At 42.6% G+C, this 13,942-nt stretch overlaps 1 protein-coding gene across 1 annotated transcript in view; it reads left to right on the top strand.

Annotated features, from left to right (window-relative positions):
• Positions 1 to 13,942, top strand: part of CARD9 (caspase recruitment domain family member 9) — a 40,938-nt gene that overhangs the window by 16,864 nt on the left and 10,132 nt on the right. The window contains exons 3-9 of the mRNA XM_075835184.1: positions 1,808 to 2,014; positions 3,667 to 3,804; positions 5,447 to 5,772; positions 6,976 to 7,158; positions 8,619 to 8,774; positions 11,852 to 11,977; positions 13,085 to 13,270. Of these exons, the coding sequence (XP_075691299.1) occupies positions 1,834 to 2,014; positions 3,667 to 3,804; positions 5,447 to 5,772; positions 6,976 to 7,158; positions 8,619 to 8,774; positions 11,852 to 11,977; positions 13,085 to 13,270 (1,296 nt within the window). The 5' untranslated portion in view covers positions 1,808 to 1,833. The remainder of the gene's footprint in view (positions 1 to 1,807; positions 2,015 to 3,666; positions 3,805 to 5,446; positions 5,773 to 6,975; positions 7,159 to 8,618; positions 8,775 to 11,851; positions 11,978 to 13,084; positions 13,271 to 13,942) is intronic.

The raw sequence follows: 13,942 nt of genomic DNA, 5'->3' as shown, positions 1-13,942 counted from the left end.
ATAAAGCATTACACCATTATTCTCATTAAAATCAATAGGCTGTCCATGTAATGCAAGGATGTGCCGGGTCCTCCAGCCGTGAAAGAGCAATGGCTGTCGGCGGAATGACTGAATGTCTATGACCGGCTTTACAGTAACATACGATTTTTTGTTTAGTCTGCATTATCTATGACTGTGACGCTGTGTTTACTGAATGTCGGCGTGTCTCATGATTCCAAAAATAAATCTTTATTGACGTCCTCGTTTAAAGTCTGCAAAGGAAATATTCCGAAAATATAAGTACTCAGCAGCAGGTAGCGTCGTAGAGAGAGTCACAAACACAGGATCATTAACTGCACGCCGATAGAAAGTCAATGGGGGCCGCTCTGTGTTTGATGGAATTTGACACAAGGTTTTAGAAACTACGTTTCCCAGGACTCCGGTTAAAGCGGTTGTGTGCATTAATATATACACTGGGTATGGCACTCAGTTAGTCCGCTGACCTGACGGATACAGGTTTCAGCGCTAGATACAGCTGCTCTGTATACAGGATACAAAGCAGCTGTATCTCAAAAGTAAAAATATTTTTTCAACAATCACGCTGATAGACATTTTTATTTAAAAAAACAACACAAAAAACGTTTTCAAAGGTGTACATAGCCTTTAAGTCAATTTCCTTATATCTTAGGGACATGTCCTCCAAAAGTACCTCATTTCAAAACGGATTAAAATAACTGCTGAATAACCACTGAATCTGGTGCATATCTAGTCAGCTAGAGTTCTGCATCGTGACTTTAAATTTGCGGAAGTCCTTGAAACTTTACTTTCTGTATTACAGTATGAGAGTCTGAAATGATCTTTTAATACCGTTTTGGTTTTAGGTCCACCATTCTGTGCTGATTCATTTCCTAATACATAAATATGGTGGGTGGAGCTTTGTTTTTTTTCCAAAAACAGTGCCACACCTGTCCACAGGTTGTGTGTGGTATTGCAGCTCAGTCCCATTCACTTCAATGACTTTGAGCTTCAATACCAGACAGGCGTGGTGCGGTTTGCGAAAGAAAGCAGCCATTTTTTTCTAATGCTGTACAACACCTTTAAATGATAAAATTCTGTCTGCAGCCACCACTAGGGGGAGCTTAGACACTGACTGCATACGGTTTTATTATTAAGTGCAATGCATAGGCAGTATGTGGTAAGTTCTTAGGGTCTATTTACACTTTTTTTTTTTTAAAGTGGGAGCATATGAGCGATGTATACCACGGTATGCCTATACAGAAGTATACATCGGGAAATCCTCCTGAGCTATACCTTCAACATACACGGCAAACGCAGTGTGAATGGACCCTAAATATGTGGCGTGCCATTTATACTGACGTCACTGTGCCCGGGATTGGCTGCTGTGGTCACGTGTTGCGTATGGTGTGTCATCGCTGCGGTACAAGAGGTGTGGCGGGACATTTTTTAAGCGTTTTTTAACCATATGCATGTCATACAGGGATATTTCTAAAGGTTGGAGAAGTCTTTAATTATAATTGCCATGTATTTATTAAACCTAATAGGACCATCACAGAATAAGGCCCTGTTCACATCTGCGTCGGAGGCTGCGTTTGAAACCTCCATCACAAATACTGTCATTTTTGCCAGACAAAATGTTGGACATGATAAAGAAAACCCGACTAAGCCCATTAAAGTCAATGGGTTCCGTCAGGCACCGTTGGTTTTCATCAAATGACGGATTTGGCGGGTCCGGTTTTTGGTTGTTCTGCTGTGAAGGAGAGCCCTGACGCAGATGTGAACAGAGTCTAAACGGCTTTCCTCTCCCTAGGTACTTGCTTTTGGCGTGATTTCATCATGTCTGAAGATGAAGATGAGGAATGTTGGAATAAATTGGATCGTCACCGGGTTAAGCTGATCTCCATTATAGATCCTAACCGGATAACGCCGTACCTCCGCCAGTGCCGCGTTCTCAACAGTGATGATGAAGAGCAAGTATTCAATGACCCCAGCCTTGTCATCCGCAAGAGGAAAGTGGGTGAGTTTTATGTTTGTCTATAATGACAATCACAAGGAGGGAATCCAGTTATATAGCGAGTACGAATGTATAAGGCTTTATTACATATTCATAGTAAATAAGGTAAACCGGTCAGAGTGAAAATGAACGATGCACAAGCCCTTTCCATATGCCATATCAAGGGGTGTCCTCCACTCAGAATCCCCTTCTATTAGCCCCAGTGAAGACCTGGTGAAAAAGCAGCTCTGGTGGACCTGGTCCATCATTGATCTGGAGGGCCAGCATGTAATACAACATTATCCCTGCAGGAAATGTATGGCCAGCCGCAACCTCAGCTGCTATCTCCTGGGGTTTCTGAAGACAGATTGCCATGCCGGATTCATAAGCCAACCCCTGCCGGGAGACATTAGGGAAGATCTATCAAAACTCGTGCAATAGATAAGTGGAGTAGTTGTCCACATCAACCAATCATGTTGCCCATTTTTTTTTTTCAAAAAGGCCTCTGAGCTGGAATCTGATTGGTTGCTATAGGCACAAGCTTTGTCTATTGGTTCAACCCCCAATTTACATCTCACGAATGCTTCCCACTTCAGCGCCCGACACTGCGCCCGTCTTCTTCTCCCCTGCACAGTGCTGGCGGTAACGTGGCACACCATCAACATTCCTGCCGTTACATTGTGACCATGCTAAATCTATTCAATAGCATGCGGTCACCTCTGCCGGTTCATAGGTAGCTGCCAAAACTTGTTTAGGTATTCTGGTTTCAGAAAGTTAAAGTTAATTCACTCCATAAAGAATAGTTATCCAATTTTATAAAACACTTTGAGTTCCAATTCCTCACGGTTTTTAAGATATCTGCTTGCTGTCAGCAACAGCAGCTTGCTGTGTGATCATCACGTGACCAGGGAACAATCTTCATTCTCTAGAAACAAACATTGAAGTTCCCATTCTTTTCTTTTCAAGTTTCTTTTTATTGTTTTGAACAAAATGAAATCATGGAAACAAAGTCAAACAGTTTTAGACAGCAGATGTAGTTACCATCAAGAAAATGTATATGACAGTAATTACAAAGTAACTTTGCATATATAGAAATGACTTAATGATTAGGTTAAGATGCAAAATTTAGAGTAAAAATTAGAGTGATGCAATGTAAAATAAACATTACATGGGAACAGGGGAAGGGGGTAGGGAAGGGGGGAAGGTTATGAGAAAGAAGGAGTAGGGGGGGGGAAGAGGATTGAGAGAGATTTACAAGATAAATTTATCTGAGATATATAAGTGTGAGTTACAAAGATACGACTACCCGAGAACTAACTATTCCTACAGTCGGACATATTGAAGTTCCCATTCAATGACTGCAAGCAGAGATCTTTAAACAAAATGTGAGGAATTGATACTCAAAGTATCTCTTTAAACTCTGCGCTTGCGAAGACAACTTATTGGGGAGATTCGACTCCTTAATGAATGCTTATAATGGGAATTATTGGAGTCTCCCTTTAATGTGGACCTGTCCCATTTTAGCAAAAATAAAGAAAATTTTGGAATGGTCCCGATTTTTCCGTATACATGTTCCTATATCCCACACTTGTGTTTGCTCTATGTCGTGTTGATGACCATTACTGATTGTGTCAGACCCGTGTCGGCATTGACCATCCTCACCTACCTCCATACAGGTGTGTTGTTGGATATTCTCCAGAAGACTGGATTTAAAGGCTACGGCGCATTCCTTGAAAGTCTTGAACTGTATTACCCGCACTTATACATGAAGATAACTGGAAAGGAGCCCCTGCGCGTTTTCTCCATGATCATAGGTAACGCTTTTCATGTCTCTGCTTGTTTCCCTGTATCTGGGCATCAGTCACAGCTGCATATACGATTAGTGCTGCCTTTGGCACACCCTAAATTTCCAATTGCCCCCCTTCAATGTTCCGTCACTTAGCAAAACTCGGCCCTGCTGTATGTTTTATTTCTTCCGATGATTATTAAAATAAAGTATCTCTACAGAATAAAACCCTATGCATATATTGTGTCAGAGCTGCTATGCATGATATCCATTGTGTGACAAGGCATGTCTATAGGATGTGGTGTACAGAGCACCGACACTAATGCAGTAAAGGAAATAGCTGCATAAAGGGGAGAAACTGGCTCCTCCCTCTTCCTCACACTTTTCATCACTGCAGTAAAGTGAGCGATGAAAAATATACCCACATCTGCCTTTAGGATACATTGGGCCAATTTATTTATATAATGATTTGCCCCTTTTATTCTATAGCCTGGCAATCCAGGAGAGACTTATGTGTTCGAGAATTTTCCAGTTTTATGTGAATAAAGCTTAACGCGACCCTTCGGACCCGCGACAACTTTTTAAATATGACAGGGTATGTGGAGTAATATGCCCTCCAGTTGCGCCCCTCTGCCATGGAGCTGCCACTTTGGGGGTCCCCTCAGTAGCGCTTCTTTGACTAAGAGTCTGAGACACTCCTACTAATCTCCGATTGGCCAGAGCTGCTCACGTGAGCAGCTCTGGCCAATCGGACAACAAAGGGAGTCTTAGACCCAGTCTGTGAAGCACTGTGGCCACTTTTGGACATCACATAGGAGACTCCAAAGCATTAGGATCCATAGTAGATGGGCGCAAATAGAGGGCACCAGGTAATATAACTCTATATACCTCATCACATTTATAATTTTGTCCTTGGACCAGAGGGTCGCTTTAATCACATTATTATGAACTAACTGCAGTTTCCTAATATACATTATTTATGACTTAATCACCATTTTCAACATCTCTACTTACTATCAGGGAATAGAAACATTCTTGTATACATCTCTAGTCACATCCACAGCTGCATTCAAAATTCTTCTAGATGCAAATTGGCCAGCACAGGACACATTCCTTCAGAGCTTCCATATTGTCAATGTGAAATAGTATTTGCCCCTTTCCAGATGTTTCTGATCATTACAGTTTTTGAATTATTACTGCATTTACAAGGGGCATCTGAAAGGGGGCAAATAAATATTTTTTCCAGCACTGTAGATAAAGATAAACTGTATTTTCTCCATGAAAATACTGTATGCCGGCGTTATAAGAGACAACTGCTGGGCAATAGATGTGGAACACAGTTTGTCACCGCACCTGTGATAAGAACAGGTCTAAAGTCCTTGTGATGACACGGTACATATAATTATAAGCTTGATATTGCTGGGTATGATCATGGATTTTCTGCCAGCGGGCATCGCCACACCCAAATACGGTTCTGCATGACACACCAATTATTTTTGATTAAATTGCTGACTCTTAAGTTTTGGCTCCGGCTTCAACTATTTTGACAATTGTTCCCATTCATTGGTTGCTGAGAAATGGAGTCAGTGCCTTAGGATCTGGTGACAGCCCTATGATAGAAACAGGGAAAACAAATCTACTATTTGACTTACTTTGTTTTTTTTGTTTAGACACCGCTGGGGAATCCAGCCTGACTCAGCTCCTCATGAATGAAATGTTAAAACTTCAGCACACTATTCAGGAGGAGAGGAGAAAATACAGAGAGCTGCATGCTGTGGTCCAGGAGAAGGATGATGTCATTCGGCAAGTGCAGGTCAAGGAGAGCGAGCTGAAGAAACACCAGGAGAGGGTCCTCAAGATGAAAGAGGAGGTAGACAACTTAAACAAAGAACTCAAGAAGTGCAAGGATGAGAACTATGAACTGGCCATGAAGTACGCCCGACAGAGCGACGAGAAAAACACTGCACTCATGAGAAGCCGAGAGTTGCAGCTTGAGGTTAGTAGTAGCAGTAGACAGGGAAGACATCGCATAGCTTCTTATATGTGCTACAGGTTATAGAAGAGCACGCCCTCTCATGGCTGGTTTTAGAGGAGAGCGCCCTCTCGTGGCTGGTTTTAGAGGAGAGCGCCCTCTCGTGGCTGGTTTTAGAGGAGAGCGCCCCCTCGTGGCTGGTTTTGGAGGAGAGCGGCCCCTCGTGGCTGGTTTTGTAGGAGAGCGCCCCCTCGTGGCTGGTTTTGGAGGAGAGCGCCCCCTCGTGGCTGGTTTTGGAGGAGAGCGCCCCCTCGTGGCTGGTTTTGGAGGAGAGCGCCCCCTCGTGGCTGGTTTTGGAGGAGAGCGCCCCCTCGTGGCTGGTTTTGGAGGAGAGCGCCCCCTCGTGGCTGGTTTTGGAGGAGAGCGCCCCCTCGTGGCTGGTTTTGGAGGAGAGCGCCCCCTCGTGGCTGGTTTTGGAGGAGAGCGCCCCGTCGTGGCTGGTTTTGGAGGAGAGCGCCCCCTCGTGGCTGGTTTTGGAGGAGAGCGCCCCCTCGTGGCTGGTTTTATGAAAGAGCGCCCTCTCGTGGCTGGTTTTATGAAAGAGCGCCCTCTCGTGGCTGGTTTTATTAAAGAGCGCCCTCTCGTGGCTGGTTTTATTAAAGAGCGCCCTCTCGTGACTGGTTTTATTAAAGAGCGCCCTCTCGTGGCTGGTTGTAGAAAAGAGCGCCCTCTCGTGGCTGGTTGTAGAAAAGCGCCATCTAGTTGTTATTAAGCAGCCTGCCTTCTGGCGGACATGGAAGAGCAGCGTGCCCTCTAGTGTGCGATTGTACAAAAGCGTGCCCTCCGGGGGGGGGGTGTACAGCAGCATTCCACAGCATTGCACAGCAGCAAGTCCTCCTATAGGTGCAACTTATTTCTGAAGATGCAGTATTATCCAGTGAGTGGCGTTATTGTAGAGAGTCGTTCGTGTTATGGCAGTAATTATTCAATATTTTGCAGTGATTTTTTTCTTTCTGGTGATTGTTCATTGCTTGTATCCTATGTAGCACAAATTGATTTGATGCCCACTGTCTTCAATGGTAACATTACATCATGACTTGGTCCTCTTGCAAACAACAGGAAAGGTATAAAATGTAGAAGCAGATCACACGAAGAGTTGTAGGTGGCCAGTCTGTTATGCCATCCGATGTTAACTCCATTTGCACATGTTTTTTCAATTAAATGCAGATCGAGAAGCTGAAACATAATCTGATGAAGGCGGAAGATGACTGTACGCTGGAGAGAAAACAAACATTGAAACTAAAAAATGCTATAGAAAAGCGGCCGAGTCAGGATGTCATCTATGAACTACAGAGGGAAAAAGATCTACTGAAAGCCAGACTACAGGAACTAGATAATACTCCTCTACAGGTACCACTACTACTACTACTACTACTACTACCACTACTATTACTTCTACTAGTACTACTACTACCACTACTATTACTTCTACTAGTACTACTACTTCTACTACCACTACTATTACTATTACTACTTCTACTACTTCTACTACTACCACTACTATTACTTCTACTAGTACTACTACTTCTACTACCACTACTATTACTATTACTACTTCTACTACTTCTACTACTACCACTACTATTACTTCTACTAGTACTACTACTTCTACTACCACTACTATTACTATTACTACTTCTACTACTTCTACTACTACCACTACTATTACTTCTACTAGTACTACTACTTCTACTACCACTACTATTACTATTACTACTTCTACTACTTCTACTACTACCACTACTATTACTTCTACTAGTACTACTACTACCACTACTATTACTACTTCTACTACCACCACTACCACTACTACTTCTACTACCACTACTGCCACTACTGCTACTACTTCTACTATTACTACTTCTACTACTACCACTACTACCACTACTACTACTATCACTACTACTGCCACTACTACCACTACTACTGCTACTACCACTACTACTACTACTATTACTTCTACTACTACTACTACCACTACTATTACTTCTACTAGTACTACTACTTCTACTACCACTACTATTACTACTTCTACTACTTCTACTACTACCACTACTATTACTTCTACTAGTACTACTACTACCACTACTATTACTACTTCTACTACTACCACTACTACTTCTACTACAACTACTGCCACTACTGCTACTACTTCTACTATTACTGCTTCTACTACTACTACTACTGCCACTACTACCACTACTACTACTATCACTACTACTGCCACTACTACCACTACTACTGCTACTACCACTACTACTACTACTACCACTACTACTACTGCCACTACTACCACTACGACCACTACTACTACTACTGCTGCTGCTACTACTACTACTACTACTGCCACTACTACTACTACCACCACCACTACTACTACTACTACTACCACCACTACTACTACTACTACTGCCACTACTACTACCACCACCACTACTACTACTACTGCCACTACTACTACCACCACTACTACCACCACTACTACTACCACCACCACTACTACCACTACCACTACTGCCACTACTACCAGTATTACCACTGCCACTACTACTACCTCTACTACTACTACTACTACCACCACTACTACTACCAGTACTACCACTACTACCACTGCCACTACTACCACTACTACTGCCACTACTACCACTACTACCACTATTACTACTTCTACTACTACTTCTACCCCAAATACGTGAAAATTCACTTTATCCAGTATTTTCGCCAGTCTGAAATCTTGTAAGATATGTGTTGTCCTTACTTTATATGGTGTCAATTGTTGTTGATTAATGTTTGTTCTAAAACTATTTTAGAATTTGCCAAAAGAAGAAACGGCAGAGAAGACAAAACGATACATACAGATTCTAGAGAACGAGCGCAGTCAGGCCTTGGAGCAGCATCAGGAATTGGTCAATAATATCTACACCCTGAAAATGAGCCTGAGACAAGCGGAGGACCTCCGAGATCAGGTAGCTGATCTCCACACGTGAGCTTTACTCCACACACGGCACCAGTTATACTGCCAGACCATTAAATTGCTCCTATCATGAGACTTCAAACAGGGGCATCTACAAGGTTATAAGCCGTGATATTTATAGGAGGGGTGCTGCATGTCAGACTGGGTACGCCTGTCTGCCAGTGACTCCCAGCAATTAAAGGGGTTTTCTGGTATGAGAAAAAGGAGTCTGCTTTTTTTCCTTGTCTATGGGTTGTGTCTGGTATTGTAACTCTTCCCCATTCAAGTAAATATTAAAATACCAGACAGAGTCATTAGACAGGAGCGACGTAGTTTTTGGAAAAAAAGCTGACGCTTTTTTTTTTCTGATTCTAGACGACCCCTTTAATAAAAAAGCTCAGAGCAATGTTGATTTACCAGGATCTATTCACATACTGGGCTTCTCAACAACAAATGTAGTTATTGGACTTACAGTCCCCGGAGTCCGTTTTTGGTAACTGTTCTGTTGGCACACATTGTAACCACTGGTTTAGTCATTTATGGACATGTTATAGGAAGAAAAAAAAAATCTCCTGACTAAAGGCGTCTAGAATAAAAAAAAAAAAAAAAAAAAAAAAAAAGGGGGTTTATCTTTTTTTTTTTTCCTTGAAATGACTCCATTCTTTTCCATGGGCTGTGTCGGGTATTGCAGCATTTACTTGAGTTCCAATACAAGAGACTGTCCATGGTAATGAGTGTCGCTATTTCTGGTGGAAAAAAAATACCTTTTATTTTTTCTAAACTCAGACAACCTCTTTTGAGTTGACCAAAAGCAAATCTCAAACCTGGCAAATCAATTCCCCAATGTATCCTAAAGGCTGCAGAATGAAAATCGGCAAAACTGCTCATTGAGAAATGCCACTAGATAATACTCCTGAGCTGGGGGTCACCACTGATGGGGAGCGTAGTCTGATGCATAATGCACCCAAACCCTTTGTGACTCACTGGGGATTTGTGAAATCCCAATCTCTCACACACTGCTGAATCAGAAGGGTTGTATGTTTCAAGATGAAGTTCACTGGGTTTCATCAATAAGCTGCTAGATTGTCAGGTTTCTTGGTACTCAATAGTTGCGTGGGACGTTGCATCACTTTCTGACTTGCATAACTTGCTCCATAGAAATGAATGAATTTTCACTGCAAAGTGTCATCATAACAAGTCTAATATATACACTAGTCCTTCTCAATGAATTAGAAGATCATCAAAAAGTTAGGATTTCAATTCAAAAAGTCTCTCTCATATATTCTATAGATTCATTACACAGAGGGATCTATTTCCAGCATTTTTTTTCTTTTAATGTTGATGATTATGGATAACCGTTAATGAAAACCCACAATTTAGTGTCTCAGAAAATTAGAATATTATATAAGCCCAATTACAAAAATGACTTTTAATACGGAAATGTTGTCCTACTGAAAAGTATGTACAGGATCTGCCCTCAATACTTAGTCAGGGCTCCGACTCTGCATGAATTACTGCATAAATGAGGCGTGGCATGGAGGCGATCAGCCTGTGGCACTGCTGAGGTGTTATCAATGCGGCGTGGCATGGAGGTGATCAGCCTGTGGGACTGCTGAGGTGTTATCAATGTGGCGTGGCATGGAGGTGATCAGCCTGTGGCACTGCTGAGGTGTTATCAATGCGGCGTGGCATGGAGGCGATCAGCCTGTGGTACTGCTGAGGTGTTATCAATGCGGCGTGGCATGGAGGCGATCAGCCTGTGGCACTGCTGAGGTGTTATCAATGCGGCATGGCATGGAGGGAATCAGCCTGTGGCACTGCTGAGGTGTTATCAATGCGGCATGGCATGGAGGCGATCAGCCTGTGGCACTGCTGAGGTGTTATCAATGCGGCGTGGCATGGGGGTGATCAGCCTGTGGCACTGCTGAGGTGTTATCAATGCGGCGTGGCATGGAGGTGATCAGCCTGTGGCACTGCTGAGGTGTTATCAATGCGGCGTGGCATGGAGGTGATCAGCCTGTGGCACTGCTGAGGTATTATCAATGCGGCGTGGCATGGGGGCGATCAGCCTGTGGCACTGCTGAGGTGTTATCAATGCGGCGTGGCATGGAGGCGATCAGCCTGTGGTACTGCTGAGGTGTTATCAATGCGGCATGGCATGGAGGGGATCAGCCTGTGGCACTGCTGAGGTGTTATCAATGCGGCGTGGCATGGAGGTGATCAGCCTGTGGGACTGCTGAGGTGTTATCAATGTGGCGTGGCATGGAGGTGATCAGCCTGTGGCACTGCTGAGGTGTTATCAATGCGGCGTGGCATGGAGGCGATCAGCCTGTGGTACTGCTGAGGTGTTATCAATGCGGCGTGGCATGGAGGCGATCAGCCTGTGGCACTGCTGAGGTGTTATCAATGCGGCGTGGCATGGGGGTGATCAGCCTGTGGCACTGCTGAGGTGTTATCAATGCGGCGTGGCATGGAGGTGATCAGCCTGTGGCACTGCTGAGGTGTTATCAATGCGGCGTGGCATGGAGGTGATCAGCCTGTGGCACTGCTGAGGTGTTATCAATGCGGCATGGCATGGAGGTGATCAGCCTGTGGCACTGCTGAGGTGTTATGGAAACCCAGGTAGCTTTGATAGTGGCCTTCAGCTCGTCTGCATTGTTGGGTTTGGGGTCTCTCATCTTCCTCTTGACAATGCCCTATAGATTCTCTATGGGGTTTAGGTCATACTTTTCAGTAGGCCAACATTTCTGAAATTGGGTTTATATAATATTCTAATTTTCTGAGACACTAAATTTTGGGTTTTCATTAACTGTTACCATAATCATCAACATTAAACGAAAACAATGCTGGCAACAGATCACACTTCTTAGTAGATAGATTTCACTTTTTTAATTGAATTACCGAAATAAATTAACTTGATTGATGATATTCTAATTCATTGAGAATGACTAGTATGTATGTATGTATATATATATATATATATATATATATATATATATATATATATATATATATATCCCCTTACTAAGGAATAAATTTTTTTTATCCATAATGTTGTACCCAGTTCATGAATGTCTATTGTGTTCTCAGTACTTGGAAGAGAAGGAAGTTCTAGAACTGCAATGTACAACGCTAAAGAAAGACTCAAAAATGTACAAAGAACGCATTGAAGCTATACTACAGCAGCTGGAGGAGGTGTGCAGTGAGAGGAACCAGGTAAGAAACTGCACCACCTTCTAAGGAGAATAGTGAAATTGCATGAAGCCCATTCAAATGTTTAATTCATGGTCACACTGCACTCACTCTGGCTAACGGAGAAGTGGAGGTTCTTCTATGATGTCCATATTCCCTAATTGGACAACCCATTTAAGGATAGTTCAGAACTTATTTATCTTCATATTTTGCCAGTTCTTTCTTTCTGGGAGATTAGATAGACAACCAATATGGCTGATATTATAGCTCCACAAGGAGTTGAAATGCTGAGGGGCAAATAGTCGTGTAATAATAACTATTAGGCTATGTTCACACGGCAAACCAAAAACGGCCATAAAATACGGAGCTGTTTTCAAGTGAAAACAGCCTTTGATTTTCAGCCGTTTTTTAAGCAACTTGCGTTTTTTGCAGCGTTTTTTACGGTCGTTTTTGGAACCGTTTTTCTATTGAGTCAATGGAAAGCGGCTCCAAAAATGGCTCAAGAAGTGGCATGCACTTTAAAAACGGCTACGTGAAAAACGCCCCGTGGGAACAGAATGATGTTGTTCCCCATTGAAATCAATGTTTGGAGGCGTTCAGCCCCCGTATTTTCACCTGTTTTCCGGGTTGTTTACGGCCCGAAAAATGGCTGAAAATAGGCCGTGTGAACATATCCTCATTATAAAATATACCATCACATGATTAGGCAGATTTGCCACAACTCATGGTGACTATATGTTGTCACCCAGCTAATTCAGAAACAGAACTGATAGAATTTGACAGAAGGCAACTTAAGAATTTAGGTTTACTGGGTTTAAAGTGGAACAAAACTTTTTAAAAACGTTTGACATATCAGAAGTAGAAAGTCTGAGTCTGCACATCGCTCGCTCGGCTTTTCAAGGAAAAACGATCAGAAACGAAGTGGCACAGCGCTCACCAGTACTCGGTCCCCCACTGATCGAAACTTCTGACATGTCACTATGACATGTCAAAAGTAAAAAAAAAAAAAAAAAGTTTACTTACCCTTTAAGATGTTTCGGCGTCATAAGACGTAGTTGGTGTAATCGCTCACTGGATTTGATCATACAAAGTACATAAGTTTCTGCCTATCTTGTCTTCTTCTTGTCTTAGGCCATCGCTACAAGAGAACAGTTCTATAAGCAGTATACCAAGTGTCTTACAGAAAAAGACTTGTACAGAAAGCAGATCCGAGAACTAGGGGAAAAGAGCGACGACCTTCAAATCCAGTTGTTCAGGAGTGAGGGAAGACTGTTATCTCTGGAGACTAAGTTGAAAAGGACAGATTCGCCAGCGCTGGTATAGAATACATAAACCCTCAGTAATGCCATTAGCAGTATTTGGGGTCCATTATTTCAGTCTTTCTATTGTTGTGTTGCTGCTGTGGGGTGGAGGTGATTTCCAAAGATGCAAAGTCACTGCTAATGTTATTCCACAAAAATATTAGAAAGCTGCTCCATGGATTGCAGAAGCAACAGTGACACCTTCTGGTTGCTATATGTTACTACACCACATCTGAGAAAAACTATATAGACATTGTGCATAAGTTTTAGCTTGAAGCAATTAAATAGCTAATAGGAAGTTTTCAATACAAATCTAATGTTCAGCAGATCCCCCCCCCCCCCCCCCCCCAATTAAGAGCATAACACTACTGCCCTCCCTTTAGTTCTTTATGCCACTGGAAATTTTCTGTTAACATGTCTGTAAATAAGAGCATGATCAATCACACTCGTCTATCTGTATATAATTCATTAACCTTTGGCTTGTCTGACATATTTTTCAGTATATATTTAGTTCTGCTGCTACCTGGAAACCATCAACATGCCAGCTAGCTCTACAAAGGATACATAGATAGATACATAGATAGATAGATAGATAGATAGGGTGTATCTATCTATCTATCTATCTATCTATCTATCTATCTGTCTAAGAGTAGGACTATATATTATATATATATATATGGTCCTATTC

This window comes from Rhinoderma darwinii, chromosome 8, assembly GCF_050947455.1.
Source record: "Rhinoderma darwinii isolate aRhiDar2 chromosome 8, aRhiDar2.hap1, whole genome shotgun sequence".
NCBI classification, from domain to species: Eukaryota; Metazoa; Chordata; class Amphibia; order Anura; family Rhinodermatidae; genus Rhinoderma; species Rhinoderma darwinii.
The sequence above is the reverse complement of the archived record's forward strand: the minus strand, read 5'-3'. Positions and strand labels throughout refer to the sequence as shown.